Source organism: Melozone crissalis, unplaced genomic scaffold (genome assembly GCF_028551555.1).
Source record: "Melozone crissalis strain CALT ecotype California unplaced genomic scaffold, PUWL_Pcris_2 ptg000029l_1, whole genome shotgun sequence".
NCBI classification, from domain to species: Eukaryota; Metazoa; Chordata; class Aves; order Passeriformes; family Passerellidae; genus Melozone; species Melozone crissalis.
This window is the reverse complement of record NW_026535807.1, coordinates 1,887,923-1,909,846: the sequence shown is the minus strand read 5'-3', so window position 1 is coordinate 1,909,846 and position 21,924 is coordinate 1,887,923. Positions and strand designations below refer to the sequence as shown.

At 43.8% G+C, this 21,924-nt stretch overlaps 2 protein-coding genes across 5 annotated transcripts in view; one reads left to right on the top strand and one right to left on the bottom strand.

Annotated features, from left to right (window-relative positions):
- Window positions 1–21,924, bottom strand: part of CRBN (cereblon) — a 270,605-nt gene that overhangs the window by 117,889 nt on the left and 130,792 nt on the right. The window lies entirely within an intron of this gene.
- LOC128939891 (contactin-4) overlaps window positions 1–21,924 on the top strand; it is a 268,549-nt gene that overhangs the window by 175,573 nt on the left and 71,052 nt on the right. The window contains exon 6 of the mRNA XM_054281113.1: window positions 6,784–6,879. Within this exon, the coding sequence (XP_054137088.1) occupies window positions 6,784–6,879 (96 nt within the window). The remainder of the gene's footprint in view (window positions 1–6,783; window positions 6,880–21,924) is intronic.

The window sequence follows — 21,924 nt, the reverse complement described above, 5'->3', positions numbered from 1 at the left end:
TTTGTATTTTGCATTATTTTGGGTCTGAATTTGCATTCCTGCCACTGCCCAGAGTGGGAAGGGGCAGAAGAGGAGCCCCTTTGCAGGGCCACAACACCCCCTGTGCCCCTGCAAGCTCTGCTCTCTGCCCACTGAAGATCATCTCTGCTGCAAGAAAGTGCAAACTGAGCTTTTTCTGCTTTTCTTTGCTTTTTTTTTTCACTAGGAAAAGATAAAAAACTTCTGAGAGTGAAATAACCCCATTCCAGTCAACCCAAGGGGAAATGTCTGCCCAGATTTTCTAGATTAAAGTAATAAAATTTTCAGAGTCCTCAGCATTTTGTCTCGAGCAGAGGAGCTGCTTCAAAATAAATGTTTGAAATATTTCCTGTCGAAAGAAGGCAAACAGGCAGTTTTTACGAAGTGGAACATGAGGACAAGGAGGATTTTTTTTCATAATATGATAGAAAAAGAGTGGTTTGATTTTTGGAAAAGAAAAATGGGTGCCTTGCAGGAATTTCTCAGGAAATTTCTCAGGAATTTGTTTCCCTGTAAGAGCAGTGGGGTGAAGGAAGGAAAGAGCCCTGGGAACAGGGAGCAAACCCCAGGGAGGTGGAATTGCAGCCTTTTAGGTGCAGAAATCAGCCTAGATTTAACAGAACTTGGGAAAATCCAAATAGTCTCAATACAGAACCCAGACAGAGATAAATCTCTGTAAACTCAATGCCTTATTAATGGCCACAGTAATAAAGTCCAAGGAAAAATCTTTTCCAACAGGGTTAGGAGTGGGGGGAGAATGCCAAGATATTTACCTCCAAAACTTCTTTTCCCTTTCTTTTCTCCTCAGCAAAGTAGAAATCCCAGTGAAATTTCTGCTCTAAAGGTCAAATTAGAAAGCTTTCATCCCCAGACTTGTAAACTATTTCTCAAATCAGTGACTCTCGAAATTACTCATTAGAACAGCAGCTCTTAAACTAAAATTCTATTAAGCTGTGTATCAAAGGGGTTTTATTCCAGCCCACACAGCTCTCTGGGTAGTCCTGACACACCAGCAAGGACACAGCCTGAGGAACTTCATCTCTGTGAGCTGGGGAGGGGGACGGCAGAAACCCAGCTCTGAAAACCTGGTGCAGTGTTAGAGAGACAGAGTTTGGGATGGTGGGGCACTAAATATCAGCAGGCAAATCAATCCTTTCCTTTTTCCTATTTCCTTTTTCCTTTTTCCTTTTTCTTTTTCCTTTTTCCTTTTTCCTTGCCTTCCTTTTTCCTGTTCCCTTTCCTTCCTTTTTCCTGTTCCCTTTCCTTCCTTTCTTCTTTTTCCTTTCCTTTCCTTTCCTTTCCTTTCCTTTCCTTTCCTTTCCTTTCCTTTCCTTTCCTTTCCTTTCCTTTCCTTTCCTTTCCTCCATTTATATTTATAGGTTTTTATTTTAATTTTTTTCTTAAATATTTTAAATTCCCACAGTTTGCAGCCAGTGGAGTGGGACGATGTTGCCAATGCCTCCCCTGCCCACCTGGCTGTGAGTTTTCTCCATGAACCTGGGATCTCTTGCACATAGAGAGTTTGCAAACATGATGAGAATAATTCAGGAAAGGGCACCCAAATGTCCCCGAGGATATCTGGATGGAGCTTCTTTGCTCAGTCGGAACCAGGGGGATTTGACCAATCCTCCCATCAGTTTTTTGTGTTGGAGATGTCACTGCCAGCCAAATCAGATTCCCTTGGGATGGTGTGCTCTTTAATAAAAGGAATAATCTTCAATTATTCCTGGATATGACCTTAAACATCACCCTAAATTTTAGATTCCTGGGATTATTTTAAAATTATAGAAGGGGTTTGAGAAGGCAAAGCCCATTATGATCTGCAAATCTCTTTAAGTCATGCTTAAAAATTGGCTCTGGGTGTTTGGGCTGTCGCTGGGTACCCAAGGGGATTGGGCATTTCACATGTAAGAAAGGTAATCACTCCTTACCTATATCATTATTTCCTATTCTGTGGGTGCTTTAAAATTAATTTAATATTATTAAAGGTGTTGTTTTGTCCACTCCAGAATACTCAAAATTGCCAATGAGTGTGGGTTAGCTTTCTAATTTATCAGTTCCTAAATTATCAATCATTTTTAACCATTCTATTTTCCTGTGCTCAAAGTACAGCCAAGTCTCAAGGGTGAAATACCAACCCCCATAAAATACAGACAGGCTGAAAGAACTCCTGAAGTGCTGATCCAAGGATTTGTTGCTCATCTAACTGAAAGTAGGAGTTCCTTAACCCAAGCTTTATTTTTAGTACAGTGGGAATGGCACTGAGGCAGTGCTAAATCCCAGCAATTCCCAGCTGGATGCAGAGATGTGTGGGTGTCACCCACCCTCCTCCCTCCCTGGGCACAAACTCTGTGTTCTGCCTGCCCAGGTGCATTGGGTATCTCATTTTGTAGGAATAATGATCCCCAGGGCTGCAGCTCCTCTGCTCTGGGGGCTCCTTGCTGTTCCCATCAACTGAGTGATATCAACGATGTGTGATCAAATTTGCTTTATAAAACTCTCCAGACCAAAACTTTGAAGTAAAACCCACTAACATTTTTTATTTTTCTAAGCCTATTAGCCCTGCTTTTCTTTGGCAATTAAAACCCACTGATGTATGAAGCAGTGATTGATGTGTGTACGTTTCTGTTGGAACAGAGCAAAAGCAGAAGTCGTTTCATACCAGTTAAACAGGAATAATAGGTGAAAATAGCACTGACACTGCTTTTCTAATCATTAGGAAAAAAAACCCTGAACTGCAATGACAAAGGGCTCACTAATGGTGAGTTTTTGACAGCGTGTCACTCAAGGCTCTGCACAGCAGAGCTGCCTCCCACATGATACACTCACAGAAATTGGCTTTCCAAAGGACATGCAGACACCTGCCACCACCAATTTGCATCATTGACTCTTCATCTCATTTTCTGTAATATTTTTTGGGTGCTTTTTAATAGCTCTTGCACAGAGGGGTCTCTCCTAATTGCAGCACCGCTGTAATTACGAAGCATTTTGTGTTCTAAAAATAGGCACGTGTGGGAAAAAATCAAAGCAAAGCGTGGAAAGGCTCCTGGGGCAAACAAAGGCAGCAAAACAGAGCTCAGCTTTCACAAAAAATAGGGATCTCTGTCACATCCCCAGTGCCCTGAGACTGGCAGGCTCCTGAGGGAACTCGTGGTGTTGCAGTTGGGGTCCTGGGGCGTGCTGAGTTCAGGAATTCTCTTATTCCCATTAAGTCTGTTATTCCCATTAATTCTGTCATTTCCATAATTTCTGTTATCCCCATCATTTCTGTTATTCCCGTTATATCTGTTATTCCCATCATTTCTGTTATTCATTCCCATAATTTCTGTTATTCCCATAATTCTTGTTATTTCCATATTTTCTGTTATTCCCATTATTCTTGTTATTCCCATTATTTCTGTTATTCCCATTATTTCTGTCATTCCCATTATTCCTGTTATTCCCATAATTTCTCTTATTTATTCCCATGATTTCTGTTGTTCCCATTCTTTGTTATTCCCATTCTTTCTGTTATTTCCATTATTTCTGTCATTCCCATTATTTCTATTCCCATTCTTTCTGCTATTCCCATTCTTTCTCTTATTCCTATTATTTCTTTTATTCCCATCATTTCTGTTATTTCCATCATTTCTGATGTTGTTGCATCCAGCCATGGGAACTGAGAGGGCTCTGTAGCTGCTCTGCTGGGGTGGAATTCTCACCACTGAGACAATCAGTGGAGCTGGAAACGATGAGGGGTGCAAATACAGAAATCTGATATCAAATTTTACACTGACCCCATCAGCAGGAGCTGATGTGACCTTGCTTGTTTGCCCATCCTTCAATGCCATCTGGGGAATATTTCTTTAAAACTTTGCTTGCCTTAGAAAAAGAATGACCACATTTCATAAAGCTCAAACCCAAGTAGGTACTAAAAAAGGAGAAAAGGCTGCAGCTCCTTTTGTTTTGCTCATAATTGAATCTTCTTTGCTATAAAGACTGATTTTTGTAGGCAAAATTTGGGGAAGTCTTTCATTACTCTGGACAACTTGGGTAATTGTTGCTGTGCAAAGCCATATGGGTTTGATTAAAGTTTCCAAATGCCATTTACTGAGACAAACTACCCAGCCTTGAGGGGCTGTGGATCATTTCAGGTTGCTTTAGCTTTCATTAAACCCCACAACAGCTCATTGCACACAATGACACCCTGCCCAAAGGGAGGAGCTGGTGGGCTGACAGCTCCTCCTGGGCTTGGGAGCATTTTTGGGGATCTGTGGCATCGCTGCCCAAGTCGTGGCAGAGTTTCACAGAAAAACCTCATTATGGCAGCAGAGCCCCATCAAGGCTGGGTGTTGCTGTGTGCATTGCACTCCAGTGCACTGCAGGGACAGATGTCAGGGCTCTGTGCAAATATTAGCTAATTAAACCTCTTCTGAGGGACACAGCTGAAGGACTTGTCCTCAGAGATGTGCAAACTTTGCCACCGAGAGCCGAAGTGACTTTCCCAAAGTCATGCAGCTGCTTTTGAACACATCCAGCTGAAATTAAATAATACATGCATCTTTCTGCTTCTGTGGGCCTGTTCAGCTTGATTTAGAATTGATACTGTCCAGAAAGTGTTTAGAGGCACCTTAAGTCATTCATTAAATGAGGTGTGAGTAGCTGTTACTCACAATAACCTGTCTGCATTCCCCTTACACCCCCTGTTGTATTCTCCTCCTGAAATCATTACTAATTGCTAATTACTAATCCTTCTCTAATGCTGGGGTTACTGGAGCTCACACAATATTTTTCTGTGCTCACTGGAGCCCTTGGTTGGTGTTGTGAGAATTGTTGGCAGCACATTGATCTCCTGGATTGCAAGTGTTAGTATCTCAGTTTTTCCTTTTAATCTGCTGGGTTTGTTTGTTGAGATTGGGTTTTTTATGGGCAAATAAGAACAGAAATCCTCCTCTGTTACCCAGGGTTTTTAGGTTTGGGGACACAGTGAGATGTAACTGGATGGTGTTGTCACCATGAAGTTGATGGACTCAATGGTGTTGTCACCATGAAGTTGGTTTTATGGGCAAATTAGAACAAAAGTCCTCCTCTGCTACCCAGGGTTTGTAGATTTGGGGACAAAGTGAGGTGGAACTCGATGGTGTTGCCACCATGAGGCTGAGCCCTCCTCTCTGCAGCTCAAAGATTGCAAGGTGGATCCCAAATGAAGCTTTCCTTGATTTCCTCAGTAATAAAATCTTCATTATATCATTGTTCATTCCAATTTAGGTGTTGTAAAAACAAACCTTTGGCCTTCAGAAAGCACAATCAGCCTGATGGCCTTGATGAGGCATTAGCCTTTCTTATAATTATCCTAATCTTGTTATTTTACTCAGAGGCAGATTTGAAGTGCTTGCATGAGGCTTTGCAGGGCTGGCTCCCAAAGCCTGATGGTGTGCAGTGCAGGAGTGATGAATACTCTGCTTTATCTGCTGATTTTGACCATCCTTGCAGCATTTCCTACATGTTCATCCAAGCAGAGTCTGCTTTTCCTGGTAGCAATCCTTTCCTTGTCAATATTGATGTAGAAAACAGCACATTTATTCCTGCAGGCATTCTTTGGGCTTGAGGCTGTTCCTCCTCCTGCAGCTGTCCTCAGAGAGGATGGGATCCAGCCTTGTGCCTGTGTGCAGTCAAAATACATCAAAATCTGTGCACTGGCAGGTGGCCAGAGAAATGTTACAGTGCTTCATGTAAAAAAACCTAAAAATTTTAAAAATCCCGAAAATCTTGCAAATTTTATAGAATTTAGGAATGAAGGATTATATCTCTCTAATTGATAATTTATTTTCCTGTTCTTATTTTGTCCTAAGCCAGAAAAGAAACAGAGAAAGGCCCATAAAGGCTTCTTTCCTAAAAAGGGAAATGAAGCAGTGACAACTTTGGATTTTATTTATTTAAATGTTTTTAAGTATGTGTGCAGAAAACATTTTTGAGAGAGGATAAAAATCAAGGCTCAGTTTTCCATCCTTGTAACCTCATAATGATGCTCCTACCAGCTCCTGCTGATAAATATTTATCACCTCAGTGTTTCCTCTGGTTCCCAACTGCACTGACAACAGGTTTGTAATTACCAAACCAAGGCTCAGCTACACTGGAAACAAGGGGGGGAAAAAAATGAGAATTGAAATGCAGGAAAGTGTAAAGGATCAGAGGCTGCCAGAGTGATTCCATGTCGTGGTTCTCCCACGAAGCAGCTGCTGGTGACAATCCTGGTGGCACTCCGAGCTCAGAGTCACCTCCTCTCTTCACTCCTGCATTCAGTGTGCAGGGAGAGCAGGGGGAGTTGTATTTTTGCAGTGCACGGGCCCTGAGGAGAGGGAAAAGAGACAGGTGGAAGGAGGAATTTAATTTAATTTAATTAAAGCACTTCTGTGGCCTCACGTGCAGCTGGTGCAGGAGGGAAGGGTCTGCACACGTGGGATGGGAGGGCAGCAGCAGCGAGGGCAGCAGCCTGCCTGGGGATGGAATTGCTCATTCAAGGCAGTAATTCCTCCTAAATTCATACAGCAAACCTCCACCAGCCTTACAGGTGCTGGGTTTTCTCCTTTCTGTGGGTGAACCAGCACCTTCTCCTTTCCAGCCTGGGCAAGGCATTTCCTGATCCTTCTGTTGATGCTCCTCAGCCTCCTGCTGCCTCACATTCCCCCCAGATCCCCCCAGCCCACCCTCCACGCTGATATTTGCTTTATTTCACCATCTTCCTTTGGTGACCAGCCTCTAACCGAGCCCTTTCTCTGCTGGCAGACCTTGAGAACTTCAAGACCAGGACGAGGAGCACGGTGTCCGTCCGCCAGGGCCAGGGCATGGTGCTGCTCTGTGGGCCCCCGCCCCACTCTGGAGGTAAGGAGCTCTCCTCCTCTTGGTTTCAGTGAACCGTGGGGTTTTCTTTCTCAGAGAAGGGAATTCTCAGGGGTTTCAGGGAGTTTGGAGCAGTCACGTGCAAGGACAGGGTGGTGGCAGGGCCACCCTGGCTGAGGGGGTTCTGGTGCCTGGGGAAGCTCCAGTGGGGGACAAATGCAGAGAAAGAGCATTTTATGGACCTGAGTGTAAACTTCAGAGAGAAACTTCTGAGTGTAAACTGCAGAGATGGAAACTGAAGCAATGTCTTCATATCCTGAATGTGTGACCGAGACCTTCTTGCTCAGCCTTTCTATTTTGTGGCCTGGGTGTGAGACACCTACTAAAACACCTGCTAAAAAGTTGACACCTGTTAAAAAGTTGAACTTCCTGGCAGAGCCACTTTTGTGCATCATCTTTTCATTATTTTCTCTTTTTCAAACACTGCTGTCACTATTTTTTGTGTCCTGGGTACTCAGGATGTGTCCAGATCTCACAGGGTGCTGTTGGCTTCAAAGAGGGCAGTATGAATGTTTAGAAAATACCAAAAAATTCTTTTAGTTTAGCACAAACTTATTTTAATTGTGCCAGTTTGTGGCTTCCTGAGCGTGTGTGTTTCACTGCTCTGTTTGAAATGTGTTGGAGAGGGAGTGTGAGAATTCCTGCTGGAATTCTTGGTGTGCCTGACAAGCTCCATGTGTGTCCCTCCCCACCAGGACCCACACCAGCCTCTGCAGCTGGCTCCTTCATCAGGGGCTGCTCACTCTGTCAGAACAGCACAACATCTCCCACAGATCTGTGGCCCTTTTAAAGAGATTTGCAATCCTGCTTTGAGGTCTGTCTGGCCTCATCAGCTGGATGGAAATTGCCCCCTGGACCATGTGCTGTTAGGCTGATGGTAACACTGCCAGGGTTTGATGCTGTGGTGAAACAGGACAAACCTCCTCAGCTCCAAAGTGAAAAACAACCCAGCTCATTGGAACCACGAGTGGTAATAAGGGGAGAAAATGCAATTACTTATTTTAGAATCTGATTAGGGCAGCGAACCCAGGTTCATCATCCTTGCACAAAGTGCCTGATGGCATTAGTGACCACTGCTGAAACATAGGACTAATTGTGGGAAAAAATACACTTTTTTTTTTTTAACCTTAGTTTCATATGTGCATTGAAAATGAAATCTGAAAAAAAAATTAAAAAATCAAAACTGTTCAATCTGAGAATTGCCATTGCTTTGCTGATGAGGGTATTCACTGGAATAGTAGAAGCCTGAAAAAAAACATCCTGGCCAGGTGCTGAGATTTGGGAAAAGAAAAACAGTAAATGGGAAGGGAATTATTTTCTGTCAGCCATTGTGTCACTGGTTGTCTTCGGCTTAAAAATTGTGACTTTATTAAAAAAACACTGATCAGCATCCAGACCATTAACCTTTCATCTGTGGCTCTAATACTTTGCCACTTGGAAATATCCATTTCTGAGGAGCTGTCAGCTAAAAGTGAAGTTATGTTGGCCTACATACATTAGTTGTTGAGGCTTTCTTTCTATTTTTTTCTTGTTAATGATGCTCAATAAAGAGCTTCCTACTGTTCCAGCATTACAGGAAATTCATCCCGAAAATGAGTCCAAATGATGAACACGTCCTTTCAGCCCCAACAAATGGGCTGTGTGTGTACAGCTCGCACAGAACAATCGGGCATTGCCGTGCACTGTCCCAGTTTTTGGTTGGAAATGAGCTGGAAATTCAGGCCCATGGATGCGAGCTCCCCCCAGACCCCGACGGAGACGGAACTCGCGCTCCGTGCGGCGGGAGCCGCTGTTTGTCAGGTCGCTGCCTCGTGCTGGTGCATTCTGTTAAGCAGCATAATGATGTGATGGCCTCCTCTGATGGAGTGCACGCTGAGTGCTGGAGGTTTGGAAAACAAATGTTCATCTGCAGCTCGGGAACCGGCGGGGCTGGAGAGCGCAATGAATGCAAATCAAACATTTGCTTCTGCCGCGCTTGCAGCACTGGATTCCCACCCCCCGAGGCCAGTCCTGCTGTACTGATGACCCCTTTGTCTGCTAGAAGTTCCAGTTCTTTTCCTCTCCTATTTTTTTTTTGCCTTAGAAGTTCCAGTTCTTTTCCTCTCCTATTTTTTTTTGCCTTCTGCATTTGTTCCTAAAGGACTGGTAGAAGCCTGCCTTGGTTGTTAGGGTTTTTCTGAGATAATTACCCTGCCTGTGAAGGGCGTTCCCTCGTTATTTCTGCAGCTTGTTTAATCAAAAGCCCAACAATGGTCTTGTGTCAAGCATTCTGCCCTGAAACCCCACAGAAGAAATCACTGAAGAGTAAATACTGCTCTGGGAACATGGCACTGGGGCCTGGGTGACAGCATGATGAGCTGCTGGTGGGGTTTGAGTGGACAAGAGGAAACTCAAAAATCCTGAAAGTCTGTGTGGAGCTCAAATTTGGCTTTGGTTTTGTGCAGAACACCAGGGGCCCATCATGGCCACAGCATGAACTGGGCAGTGCCAGTGATGGAGTCACAGAAATGGGTTTGGACACTGGAGGGGCATCAGAGAGTTGCTGCGACTTCTTTGTTGAGTCTCATTTAGGTCCCTCAGCCTGTCTTAGGGTGACTTCTAGAATTTGGATACCAGAATTCTAGAATCTGGGTGTCAGAAGTCAGAATCTGGGTGTCAGATGTCTCCTGCTTTGTATTTTCAGAGCCCTGTGAGATCACCCATTGTCTCACAGAATGGTTTGGGTGGGAACGGCCCATCCAGAGCCATGGCAGGGACACCTCCCACTGTCCCAGGTGCTCCCAGGAGACAATTCCTCCCTCCCAGGGAACAATTCCATCCCAACATCCCACCTAACCCTGCCCTTGAGCTGTCACAAGAGCAGAGCAGAGGGGAAGGATCCCCTTCCTTGACCATCTGGAGAATTTTGAGCCAAAACAGGGAAAATATCACCAAAAATGACTTTATTTCTTCTTCTCTGTTTATTTCTGTTGCATTTTTAAGGCATTTAGAAGCCATAAACCTTTTCAAAGTGTGCAGTAGTGTTCAAGCTAAGCTCTTTGTGGAAATATTTTCCTTCTGAGGAGCTCTGCAGGGGGGAACACCTTTCCTTGTTTGCTTTTGTCGGTGTTGTTAATCAAATTTGGCAAGATCCATTTCTTGTTGAGATAAACTTAATTGAAACAAACAAACAAAAAGCTCCAAAATCCAAAGCAAACACTTGTGTTTCTCAGGCTCTGAATCTAAGTTGTGTTCCAAAGGGGATATGCCTGGGAAGTATTGGAGGTCACTGTCCTTTTAACTTTATCCCCAAATTTTAAGATAAAATATTCTTTTGTGCCAAATAGTTCTTTTCATTTAACTTTGTGGGAGCTGAGTCATTTAGCTGCCACTTTCATTAGATTTATTTGATAGTCAGGGCAGGGTTAGTTAATATTTTAACAACAACAGTTTTCAAATTCCTCCTAGCATCCCTGGCATTTCGTTGTGAGTCCAGAGGCTAAAAAAATACAGCCTTGGAAAGGATTATCTACTTGACAGGCTGGTAGCACACCCTTCCTCATGCAGAACAAACAGGGCTGGAAACCCTTCCCCTCCCTTCTCTGGGAAGATAAATGAACTTGTCTTTAGGATTCCTCTCCCCCTCTCCTGTGAGTTTCTCGTGGTTCATCTTTGGAAAGATCTATAACCATGTTCTCATGACATTTGCCTTGCAGCCCCCGTGGGAGCAGCCTGTGGAGATGGAGCTCTGCAAGTGCTGTGGGAAATGCTGAGTGCACACTGAGGGCTGCTGGAAATGATCTCTCAATTACTGGGTTATTTGAATTCTGCGTTCTCGCTGCTGTCCCTGGTGGTGTGTCCTGCTCTGGGCTCTGCCCATTCCCCCACTCACCACAGCTGGAGCACATCTGTTCTCACTCCCAATCCAGCTCAGAAATCTGGGCAAGGAATCAGCCAGCTGATGGCGTGTTTAGATAGCAAAGTGCTCAGCTGGGAACTCGCTGGTGCTCTGTAGGATTTGTCTTCTCCTGCAGACACATCCTCAAAGGTTCCTTCTGACCCTGGAACTGAATCCCCCAACAATTCCTCTCTCTGAGCCTCAGTTCCTCACACTCTTTGTCCCTCTGCTCCTTTCTGACCTTCCTGGGGAGCTCTGTCCCCTTGAGTGAACAAAGGCAGGATTTCAAGGAAAATCAGATTTCTGTCTCTGCGGTGCCCATGTTCTCAATGCACTTGGAAAATTCCATTTTCCCGAAGAGGAGGAGATTCATTAAAGCTCAGTTGTTCCCATAATTCTTTCCTATCTGATGCCATCGCTCCTGATGGAAACCCAGCCATGGATGGGAACACATCTGTGTCTGAGCTGAGCTGTTGACAGAGAATTATTCCCACACCTTTTCACAGATTGGATGCATTCAGGTTTTCTCATTCTCTCCTGCCTTTCTTTCCCTGATGGTACCCAGGAAAACTTTTAGTTCCGTTGCACAGCTTAATCAAGTAGAACTAACTAAATTTTAGCATTTGTCAGAGGAGATGGCAATTCTGATCCCATCTCAATCCCAGCCTTTCATGCTGCACGGGCAGGAGTGAAGTGTGGACACCAAAGGTGTTTGCAGAAATCCTTAGAAAAGCATTTTACAGATTCCAGTGCTGCTAAACCCACCCCTGGGCACAGCAATCATTAGTGGCTGCTCATTGTCCTCTTGCTTTTTCTCTCTTTTTATTATTATTATTATTGTTTTAAAGGGATGATGGACACTTCATGTTCTGGGGACAGTGAGGATCTTTGGGCTGTTGGGGTGGCTGATGGCCTCTAGTGGGATGAATGGTTTTGGGGGGCTTGTCCTGTAAATAATCCATCCCACAAATCATGTCCCATGTTTGTACAGCCCCCACCAGGCAGTGCAACGAGGAAGGGCAGCAAACCTGGGAAAATCAGGAGTGCAGGAGGAAAAAGGCAATTATCAGGCATTTTTATACCATGGTCAGCAAATGGAGCATGGCAGCATTTAATGTCCTCACTCCACTACAGCAACCTTTACATTCAGCCTTTTTTTTCCTGTTTATTTCAGTGTGGGATGCCCAGAGCTTGTGAGAAATGTGAATTTTACAGAATCTCTATTCCCAGTTCCCCCTTGCCAGGCAGGATGTCAAAGGGCTGAGCTGCCCCTGTTACTCCTTATTAGAGGATTGATAGTTTCCCCTCTTTCTCTGCTGCCTTAATGTCTTTGGAAGCCTTTGCTGCTTGGTCAGATTTGGTTCCAATTAGTGAGAAGCTAATTTAGAGAGGAGCCTCGCACACATGGGTGGGCACCGTGGCTGTAAAAGTTCCATTTCTCCAGGAAACCAAGCAAAAAATCTGCTAAGCTGGTTGGAAGTGGGCTCAGCTATTTGTCAGGAGGCTGCAGGGCTGCTGGGCAGCCTGTCATGGATCACTCCCAAAGCCGGAGGGAAAATCTGAGCAGGTAAACTCTCCCTTGGGGCTGGCAAAAGCAAAGAAAAAGGGAAATATTTTTATAATAGGGATGGTCAGTGATGGATTTGATGGATTTGTGGTGTTGGGTTGGTGTTGGAGCATCAGGAGGGGCTGCAAACCTGCCTGGGTTGTGGGGCATTTGTTAAACCTTGTTTTCCATGGATAATTCTGCTTGGAGGATGCAGGGAGGGACAGAGGGGAGGCTCAGTGCCCAAACAAACAGGAAAATGCCCCAGCAGGGTGGTGTCCCATGAGCTGGGGCTCCACAACCCACAGTTGACTTTCCTGGAATGGGAACAATGAAATTCCAGCAGGAGGATGAGGAAATTCCACGAGGGAATGCAGGATTAGTGCTGGAGATGTGTGGGAGATGGAGGAGGGCAGAGGAGGCAGAAAAATACCTGAACCTGTCACCAGTTTTCCCTTTAACAGTGACTGCCACTCCCATGTCCCCAAAACAGGAAAATGCCCCAGCAGGGTGGTGTCCTATCAGCTGGGTCTGCACAGCTCACAGCTGACTTTCCTGGAATGGGAATAATGAAATTCCAGCAGGAGGATGAGGAAATTCCAGGAGGGAATGCAGGATTAGTGCTGGAGATGTCTGGGAGATGGAGGAGACCATGAGGATGGCAAAAGACGCAGAAATACCTGAATGTCACCGGTTTTCCCTTTAACAGTGACTGCCACTCCCATGTCCCCAAAAGCAGGAAAATTCCCATGTCTGAAGTGTCAGCACCCTCAAAGTGTTTTGCAGAGCATGAACAGCTGAGCTCAAAAGGCCTCTGAGTGATTGATCTCAGGCCAAGATCAAGAAAACAACTTCCCAAAGCTTCCAATTCCTGCAGTTTTTCTCCTGAAAGCTGCATCTGAGCATCCTGGCACCATTTCTGCCAAAAATCCCTCAAAATTCAGCCCAAATTTCCCTCCAGGTGTCTCCTTCCATAACAAGGAGTAGGTGGGTCACACCCTGGGTTTCTGTAATTCATCTGTGTCTGGCTCCATGTGATGGAGATTATTACAGTTCAGCAAGAATGGGGTTCATTAAACTTAAAATCAGGCATATGAAACTCTCATTTAAATAAAAAGTGATTGAGAATGGTAACTTCCATTTAAAGTGCATCTCCTATCATTTATTTTTTATGCTCTGCCACAGTCACCGTTTAAATTATTAAAAGCAAGAAGTAAAAAGCTTCTCTGGAGATAGAAATGGATTAGATTAAAATTAATCTGACATAATCCTTTCTGTAAAACTGCTGATTCAGTTTGTGCACAAGTTTATCAACATATTTGAGGATGAAGGATAAGGATAAATTCTCCTCTAATTTGGGAGTGCTTTGGCTTGATATTTCTGACAGCACAGGGAACACACAGAGCTCTCTTAATCGAGAGATTTATGAAAATACAAATATTTCTTACAGCACAAACGCCAAGCTCATCACAGATTTACACTCATTGAGGCGCCTGAGGTGGTGAGTGGGATCTGCCTCATTTCAGCTGAATTTTTAGGGGCAAAAATAGGGGCTGGGTCAAAACCAGGCAGATTTTCAGCTGTCACTTGTCACCTGCAGAGTCAGCCCCCCCAGAATTCCCTTTATGTGCCCCAGGTGGGTGGCAAGGACACAGGAGGGGTCTGGGGTGGGGAACTGGAAGGGAAGAGGCTCAGCCCTCCACCAAAGACCTTGGGAGCAGGGAAATAATGAGGAACACGGCGTTAATGGATTTTTTTATTTATCAGTGACAGCTCGTGACATCTTTAAAAAGAAATCATCTGCGAGCCAGTGGTGTGGGTTATTCCCTGTTTGGCTGCAGTCAGCACTAAATGAAGATTGAAATGGGACTGAGAGGGGGTAGGGCTGGCAGGGTTTGGCTAAAGATGAGTGAAATGTGTCTGACAGAACCCAGTCAATAGCATTTATTGGGAGCTGTAACATCTTGTGATGTCTTTATGAGCTAAATTAGAGATCAGAGTGCTGCTCCCAGGCTCTGCCAACCCTTTCCCTCCACATCCAGCTCTGCACAGCCCTCAGGGGCAGCCAGGGCTGCAGAATGGGCCCGGTGGCACAAACACAGCACTGGTGTGTCAGATTTGGGGTTCCACACCCCTGGGTGCACATTCTGCTTTGTTCAGTCCTGGCTGTGGGAGCCCCCATTCCCATGGGGCTGATATTTTATTGTTGAAAAAAATCAATGGGAGAATTGGTTCGGGCGTTTTCTGTTACCTCATGATGTGTTTAAATATAACAAATGTGCAACCATGATGATGTTTTCAGCTGCTAGATATCAAAGATATGACTTTATTATGACACTGAACGCTGATTATCTATCAAATAAGTGAGGAGAATGGTTTTTTCCTGTGTGCTACAGGCAAGGGCCCTGCAGGCCATGCCCCCCTCAGGCTGTTTGGGCAGATATTTCAGCCTTGGGAGGGTCATAATTTTAATTCATTGCAGTAAGAAAATTCCTCTGCAACCAGCTTTATTTTTTTTTTAAGAGGTTTGATCTAATCTCTTACAACTACAGATCAAAGGTAGTGAAAGCTGGTATTAGAGGATTAGCTAGGTCACATTGAAATATGTTTTAAAACAAGCCCAGGGACCTTTAGCTTTTCTGAAGCTAGTGCACACACAGAAAAGGATTTTTAGGCTAACTCTCTGTGACTTTAACCAGAAAGCAAAGTGATGGATTAAATCTGTGAGTCATTCCTTCAGGTGGTGTGGGGAGCAGTTTATGTAACACAAGCTGGAGAATATCAGCAGTGACTGAATCTCTCACAGCACAAACGCAGAGCAGGAGTTCAGTTCAGTGTAGGCACCCCTTGTGCACATGCCCAGCTTTCCATGTTTTTATTCTCTTTTGGTGATTGTTTACAAGTAATTAGCAGCTTCAGCCCAGGCTCCTTTTTATCCTTTTCTCTGTCTGGTTTCTCCTGTTTCCATGTGGCACAGGGGTGATTTCTCTCTGCCTGTCAGGTGAAATGAGTGTTTCTCTGCAAGGATGTTGATGCCACTCTCTGGACCTTATCAAGCCATTATTCCTTTTGTATTACCAGAATTTCCTCATTGAAATGAACTTAGAGAGAGAGAGAATCACCCAGCTGATCCCTGCTGGGGCGAGCCTGACCCCAGAATCCTCAGTTATAACCAGAAGGGCTTGGGAGTGGCATCAAATCCAGTCCTGGCTCCCATTCCCAGGAGGTACCAGGGAATGGGACAAACACAGCTTGGTGTTGTGGGTGGCTTTTCCTTCCAGGCCAGACTGGCTGGAAATGCCTGTAAGACAAGCCTGAAAAGCTTTTCAGACAAAACCCGTCAGGTTTCTCCCCATTGAGCCAGGCTGTGTCGATGGGAGGGTGTCAGTGCCCCCAGATGCTGTTGGAATAATTTTGGTGTTTCACTGGAGCAAATCCCAGTGCAGGACCTCATCTCGTGATGTTTTCTATTCAGCACAGATAAAGATTTGTGTTGATTTCCCTCCCTTTGGGTTCAGGTTGGCTCAGTGCAATCGTGATTGAGATTGGGAGAGATAAGCCAGGCCAGCTGTGTGCACCCAAATATTTCACTGCCTTTGACATCACAGGCTGGAGATGCAGCAGATACGGGGATATTGATTAGGCTTCAGGTAATGAACACCTCCTGTCCTTTTAATTACCCAGAGCTGGGCAGTCCAGGGGCTGGGAGGCAAACACAGCACTGAAAACTGCTGTGAGAATGAGAAAAATTGGGTGATTTTGTGCATTTGTCTTGTTCTTATAAACTTCTGACAGCACATTTCTCTGTTGCCTGGCTGCTGAGTAACTGTATCCTCAGATTTGGCATAGCTGAGGGTTCATCCAAACGTGTTTTATTAACTTTAGATTAATCTTGTTCATTATTTATCATTCTTTTTATTAAAACCTGCGTTGGAGGCCCAGAGCTGTGGTGTAGCTGGGCAGCAGAGCTCAGACTCAGAGGGAGAATTACCAGGTGATATTTTTGTCCTGGCCGATTTCCTTAAATTGTTCTGCAATTATTTAAGACTGGAAGATAAAAAATTGATCCAGTGGTGCAGGCAGAGCAATGGAAGTGTCTGTAAAAAAAAAAAAAAAATTAAAAAAAGAGGCGGTGCATAATTCATGTAGCTTTAACATTAAAATAAAACTGTGAAAGAGAAAAATGTTCCAAGCTCCAGGAATTGCAGAGAGTTGTGCCAGGGGTTTGTGTTTCCTGGATAATTCCCTTTTTCCCTTTCTCCAGGGTGCTTTGCCAGGGGCTGGAGGCACTTGGAGCCTTCTCTCCTGCTCACATTTTGTGATTCAAAATTGTGATTTTGTGATTCACGGGGCTATGGGTGCTGATTGCTCAATCAAATCACAGCGAAATTTGCAATTATGAACTTTGCAATTATGGAATTGGCAATTATGGAATTTGAATGATGAGTATCCCCTACAAGCAGTTGGCAGATTTTAATAAGCAAATTGAGAATACAGCTCAGGTTCACAGGACACTCAGCAGATAATCAGTTCAGCTTCAGCTTTGCCCAAATTTGCTGTAACTTCACTTATGAGCAGTTTGAACACCAAGGAATGGGAGCAATCAGAGCAAAAAAAAAACAAAAAAAAACAACCCAGCAGTTTGCAAATTATCCACCAAAAATCACTTTTCTATGAAGTTTATACAACAACAGTGGGTATGGATGGGGGTTGTACAACAAAATGATATTATAGCATTTGGATATATTAAAAAATCAACAGGTGGGAGTGTTTGGCACAGGAACACAGCCAGAGCCAAGGGATTTGTCGGTGCCAAATCACCTAAAAGCAAAGTGCAGAATCCTCCTATGATCACCTGCACTGCAATGGTTGAGGGAGCAGCTTCTCTCCAGGAAAAACTCCACTGCTGCTGTTGGCTCTGTCTGGGAATGGCAGGGAGTAAAACAGACATGAAAACTTCAGCACTTCCCATCCTGGAAAAAAAAAAAATGAATTTCGAAAAAAAAAATTAAAGCGGACATAATTTTACAGAAGTGCATTTTGTAAAAAAAAAAAAAAAATTAATTAAAAAAAAAATTAAACAGCCATAATTTTACAAAAATGCATGATCAAGGGACGTGTCAACCAAACACTCCAAGCTGTGTTCACTACATCTGAATCTAAATTATTTATAGCAAGGGATGAGCCTCACCTCTCCTTTCAAAATGTCTCTAATTAATATTTCAGTCATAGTTTGGGTAGTTTGGGGCAGTTTAAAGGGAGAATTTCATAATTTCCTTAATTTCATGTTTTTCTTTTGCCATGTGTAATGAAACATTATTTTAGTGCATCATGATTGACAGAAAACCTTCTGTTTTCCACTGAAAATCAGTTCCCACCTGTCCAGGTTGTGAGTGGCAGAGTGGGTGATAAGGTAGGAGTTACAGCAATCACTGAAGATTGGATTAAACTCTGTAACTTTCAACAAAGCCTATAAAAATAATAGTGTATTGTACTCACACTGTTCTTATTGAAAATGATAAATGACCCCCAGTTTTTGGCTAATGGTGATCCCAAAATTTCATCCTTCTCCTCACCTTTATGGCTGCCATAATCTTGATATTTTAATAGCTTTTCCCATAATAGCCACAGAGACCTTTTTAAGTGGCAGCCCTGACTTTATGGAAGAGACTTTAAAAAAAATGTTAAAAATCAAGAAGAGTTTCTTCTCCTTAAAGGCAGAAGCAAAATATGGGGGGGCAAGCAGAGAAATGTGATTTTGGCAAAGCACAGACCTAAGTTAATAATTACTCAGAATTTCTGTGCAGTTTTCATTAGAGAGTAGATAATGGAAATGAAGAAAAATAAGGTTACAACATGTCCTGGGTCTGCTCTGGGATTGCAGCTCGTGGAGTTTCTCCTTTCCCTTAAAAACAGCAAATACAGCTCAGAAATTGGGTAATATTCTGTGTTTGAGAGATCTTTAGATCTTTACTAAAACCTCAAATACACCATAGCTATAAACTGCTCAAGGGTAAATAGACAGCTGAAGTTGAACCAAAACTCCAAAACTGAATTTGAGTAAAACAAGGTTGAAAGAACTCAGAAACAGGTACCTGCAGCAAAAAGAATCTGGGGGAGGAAAGTAGAGAACATAACCCAGAAGTAGAGAGAGAAGCATTACAGGTGTGAAAATCCTTTGCATGAAAACAAAATGTGAAGTGTGGGGAAAGATTTGAGAGGTTTGTGAGAGGGTTATGAGAGGTTTGTGAGAGGGTTGTGAAAGGCAAATGGCAGGTCCCAGTAGTCAGAACTTTTTCTCATGACTGTAATGTATCCTGAAACTCTAGACAGGAGAAGTGAGTTGAAGGTAACAAATCCCAACACTTTAAAAATTACAGAAAATTTGTAAACTGTAGATTATGGAGATTAATGACAGATCTGCTTTAAAGGGGAAATGAAAACGTGGGAAAATAGGCAAAAATCACATGGAAAGGGCCCCAAATTAGACAGGAGAAGTTTGTAATGTATTCTTTAAGGAACCAGAGGCACATGTGTGATTAGAGAACCATGGATTGCCCTTTTGCTGGTTCCTTGAGCTCCAAGGCTCCGTGTTGGTGACTTTGGGAACCCTTCCCACCAGCAGGAGCCAGCCCAGCTGTGTTTGCAGTGTCTGTTTGCTCAGGAGGTACAAATTGCCTGTGGGGTGTGAGCTGCCTGTCACCTGCAGAGCAATTAGAGAGGCAGACCTTATCAAAAGGAGCCCTCAGCTTGGAGGAGCCATAAATATTGCACCAGGATCTCTCAGGAAATGAAAGGCTCTGGGAGGGAGTGTTTATTTACATGTTGCTGCAAAAGCACGAGCACTCTGAGATGCTCCAGCCTGTGCTGCTCCCTGGGCTCCATGCTCCATCAGTCCCATGGGGTTTGGGACAGGGAGAGAGAAAGAAAAAGCCAGTTTTAAATTTTATATAGCAATAATGGACTGCTCCTAATGTCAGTTCTGTGTCGTTTGGCCAGCTGGATCTCTCTGGCACTGATAGGAAGGCAGAGCTGCACCTTCAGACCTTTACTGTGTTCCAAATTGAAAGTTTGAAGGTGGCTTTGGGGGGATTCCAATGTTTTTCCCTCTAGAAATGGGTCTCCTTTAGTCTCCCCTGCACTGGGTTCCTCATTTTGGAGGGATCCCAGCTCATCATTTGTTCCTGTCTTTGATCAGACCTGCTCCTCTTGCCCAGCCTCCTGTGCCTGCTTACCCAGGGCTTCCAACTCTTAAATATTATATTATAATCTATTTTAAATATCTTTAAATTTATATAGTAATAACAGACTGCTCCTAACATGCAATTCTGTGTCATTTGGGCAGTTGGATTTCTCTGGCGTTGATAAGAAGGCAGAGCTGCACCTTCAGACCTTAACTGTGTTCCTCACTTTTATGCAGCCAAATTAACAGAGTTTCAAGGTGGCTTTGGGAGGATTTCAATGTTTTTCCCTCTAGAAATGGGTCTTCTTTAGACCCTCCTGCACTGGGTTTCTCTGTTTGGAGGGATCCCAGCTCATCATTTGTTCTGTCTTTGCTCAGACCTGCTCCCCTTGCCCAGCCTGCTGTGCCCTGCTTGCCCAGGGCTCCCAGCCTGGCCCTCAGCTCCAGTGACAGAATTATCCCAGACTTTTTAACTGAACCAGAGCCCAGGAAAAGCTCCTGTATTGATTACAGGGGAGGAAAGCCTTGAAAATGCCAGCACAAGGGCTCTCAGTGGCTCTCACCAGCAAGGAGATGAGAACTCCTTCAGCCAAAGGCGTCATTAGCCCACAAGCACAGAACCACAGACTACAATGAAAATATTTAACCTGGAAATTAGAAGGGTTTTAGCAATAAAATGATATTGGCTCATGGAGGAAAGCAGGAGTCCCTTCTGGGGTGTAATTATACCTATGAGACCTCCTGGGAGAGGATGGGAGGGACAGAGATTGATCCAGAAATTCCCTCCCCATTGTTTTCCTGTGCTCAGGAAAACACCATGTCAGGAAATGTCACAATTTCCACTTTCTGTGAATTGCAGAGCTCAGGGGGCTCTGGTGGAAACCTTGGACTGAAGAGTCACTCCAATTTCACCACCTCTGTGCATCCCAGGGCAGGGATGTTTATTTGCCTGGTGCTGCTGCTTCTGGAGGAGCAAGATAATTGTTCACCAAGAGTAAATTTAAAAAAAAAATAACCAACAAACTTAACTACTTGCAGAAAATAATAAGCTGGCTGGGAAGTGGCACCTTGTTTGTTCTGAGTATCCTCTTGACATCAGCATGAGGTTCCTTCTAATGAGATGCACATGTGTAAATATGATGATTAGATGTTCCCTCATAAACAGAATTATCATACCTTTCTAACAGTCTAAGCAGGCATTTTCCAGTCCTGTTGTTGCAAATAAATAAATAAAGGCCAAAAGGCTGCACTCAGCCTCTGCACTGCTCCTGGCTGGGAACAGTGGGACATGAGGGCAGAATGTATTTTCCAAAGTACCTAATGGTAGCTGAGGTCAATTACAGCCACGACTCATTAGAGTATTAAAACAAGAATGTGATTTTTAGTATAATTAGTGTTCCCTTAGAAAACTGCAGCAGTCTTGTATCCACTTCAGGCTCTTTGAGTGTGTTTGGGCATTTGGCTCTGGCAGATATAACAGGGTGAGACTGCATTAACCTCACTCACAGCCTCTGCAACATCTCTCACTTCTTCTTTATGGCTCAAATAACTTCCAAAGACATCTTATAAAACACAGAGCCCTGTCTAATTAGTCACAGAGAAGATTACAGCTGCTTAATTTAGTGTTCAGTTTTCTGCTGATTCAGAAATTCCTGAGGAATAAAGCATCCAGTGGGTGATAACACAACTTGGCAGATCCTCCTCACAACTGGCTTTAAGGGGGAAAAAAATTAATTAGGGAGGATGAAAGCAAAGGCATGGGCAGGCTGGAGTGTTCACAACAAACAGGTGAGATTCCTGTGAAATGCATTTTATTCTGGATGAAGTGGAAGGAGTAGCAGGAATATCAGAGCCATGTGCTGAAATGGAAATGCCACAGCTGGAAATTTGCATTTGGAGTGATGCCTTTTTCTCTTGTCCTAAAAATATGAGCCAGACACAGTTAGGGTGATAAAAGGGGCACCTTGAGTGCACAAATTCTGCAGGTGGAAAAGGCAGAGGATGCTCAGGATTTCTGTACAATTTTTATAGATCCTGCAAATTAGCATATCTAACAAGAACGCCCCAATTAGGAACCTGCCTGGTGAATTAATCCCCCCAGTTCTGGTACCTTCTAAATTCTCCCCCCTCAGATGAGATCCAGGCCCTGTTCGCAAAAATTTGTCTCAAAAAGCCATTTTCAGCCTTGGTTTCTAAGGAGAGCCAGGACAGCACAGGGATCCTGGAATTTGTTTTGTCTTTCTGCCTAGGAAAGCGTTGAAGCAAAGCTATGATAAAAAGCTACAAATATATGTGTAGAGAATACAGAGAATATGTGAAAGAAGAAAAGGTAAAAACCAAAATGGCATCAGAGAATATATGAAAGAAAAAAGGTAAAAACCAAAACAGCATCAGAGAATATATGAAAGAAAAAAGGTAAAA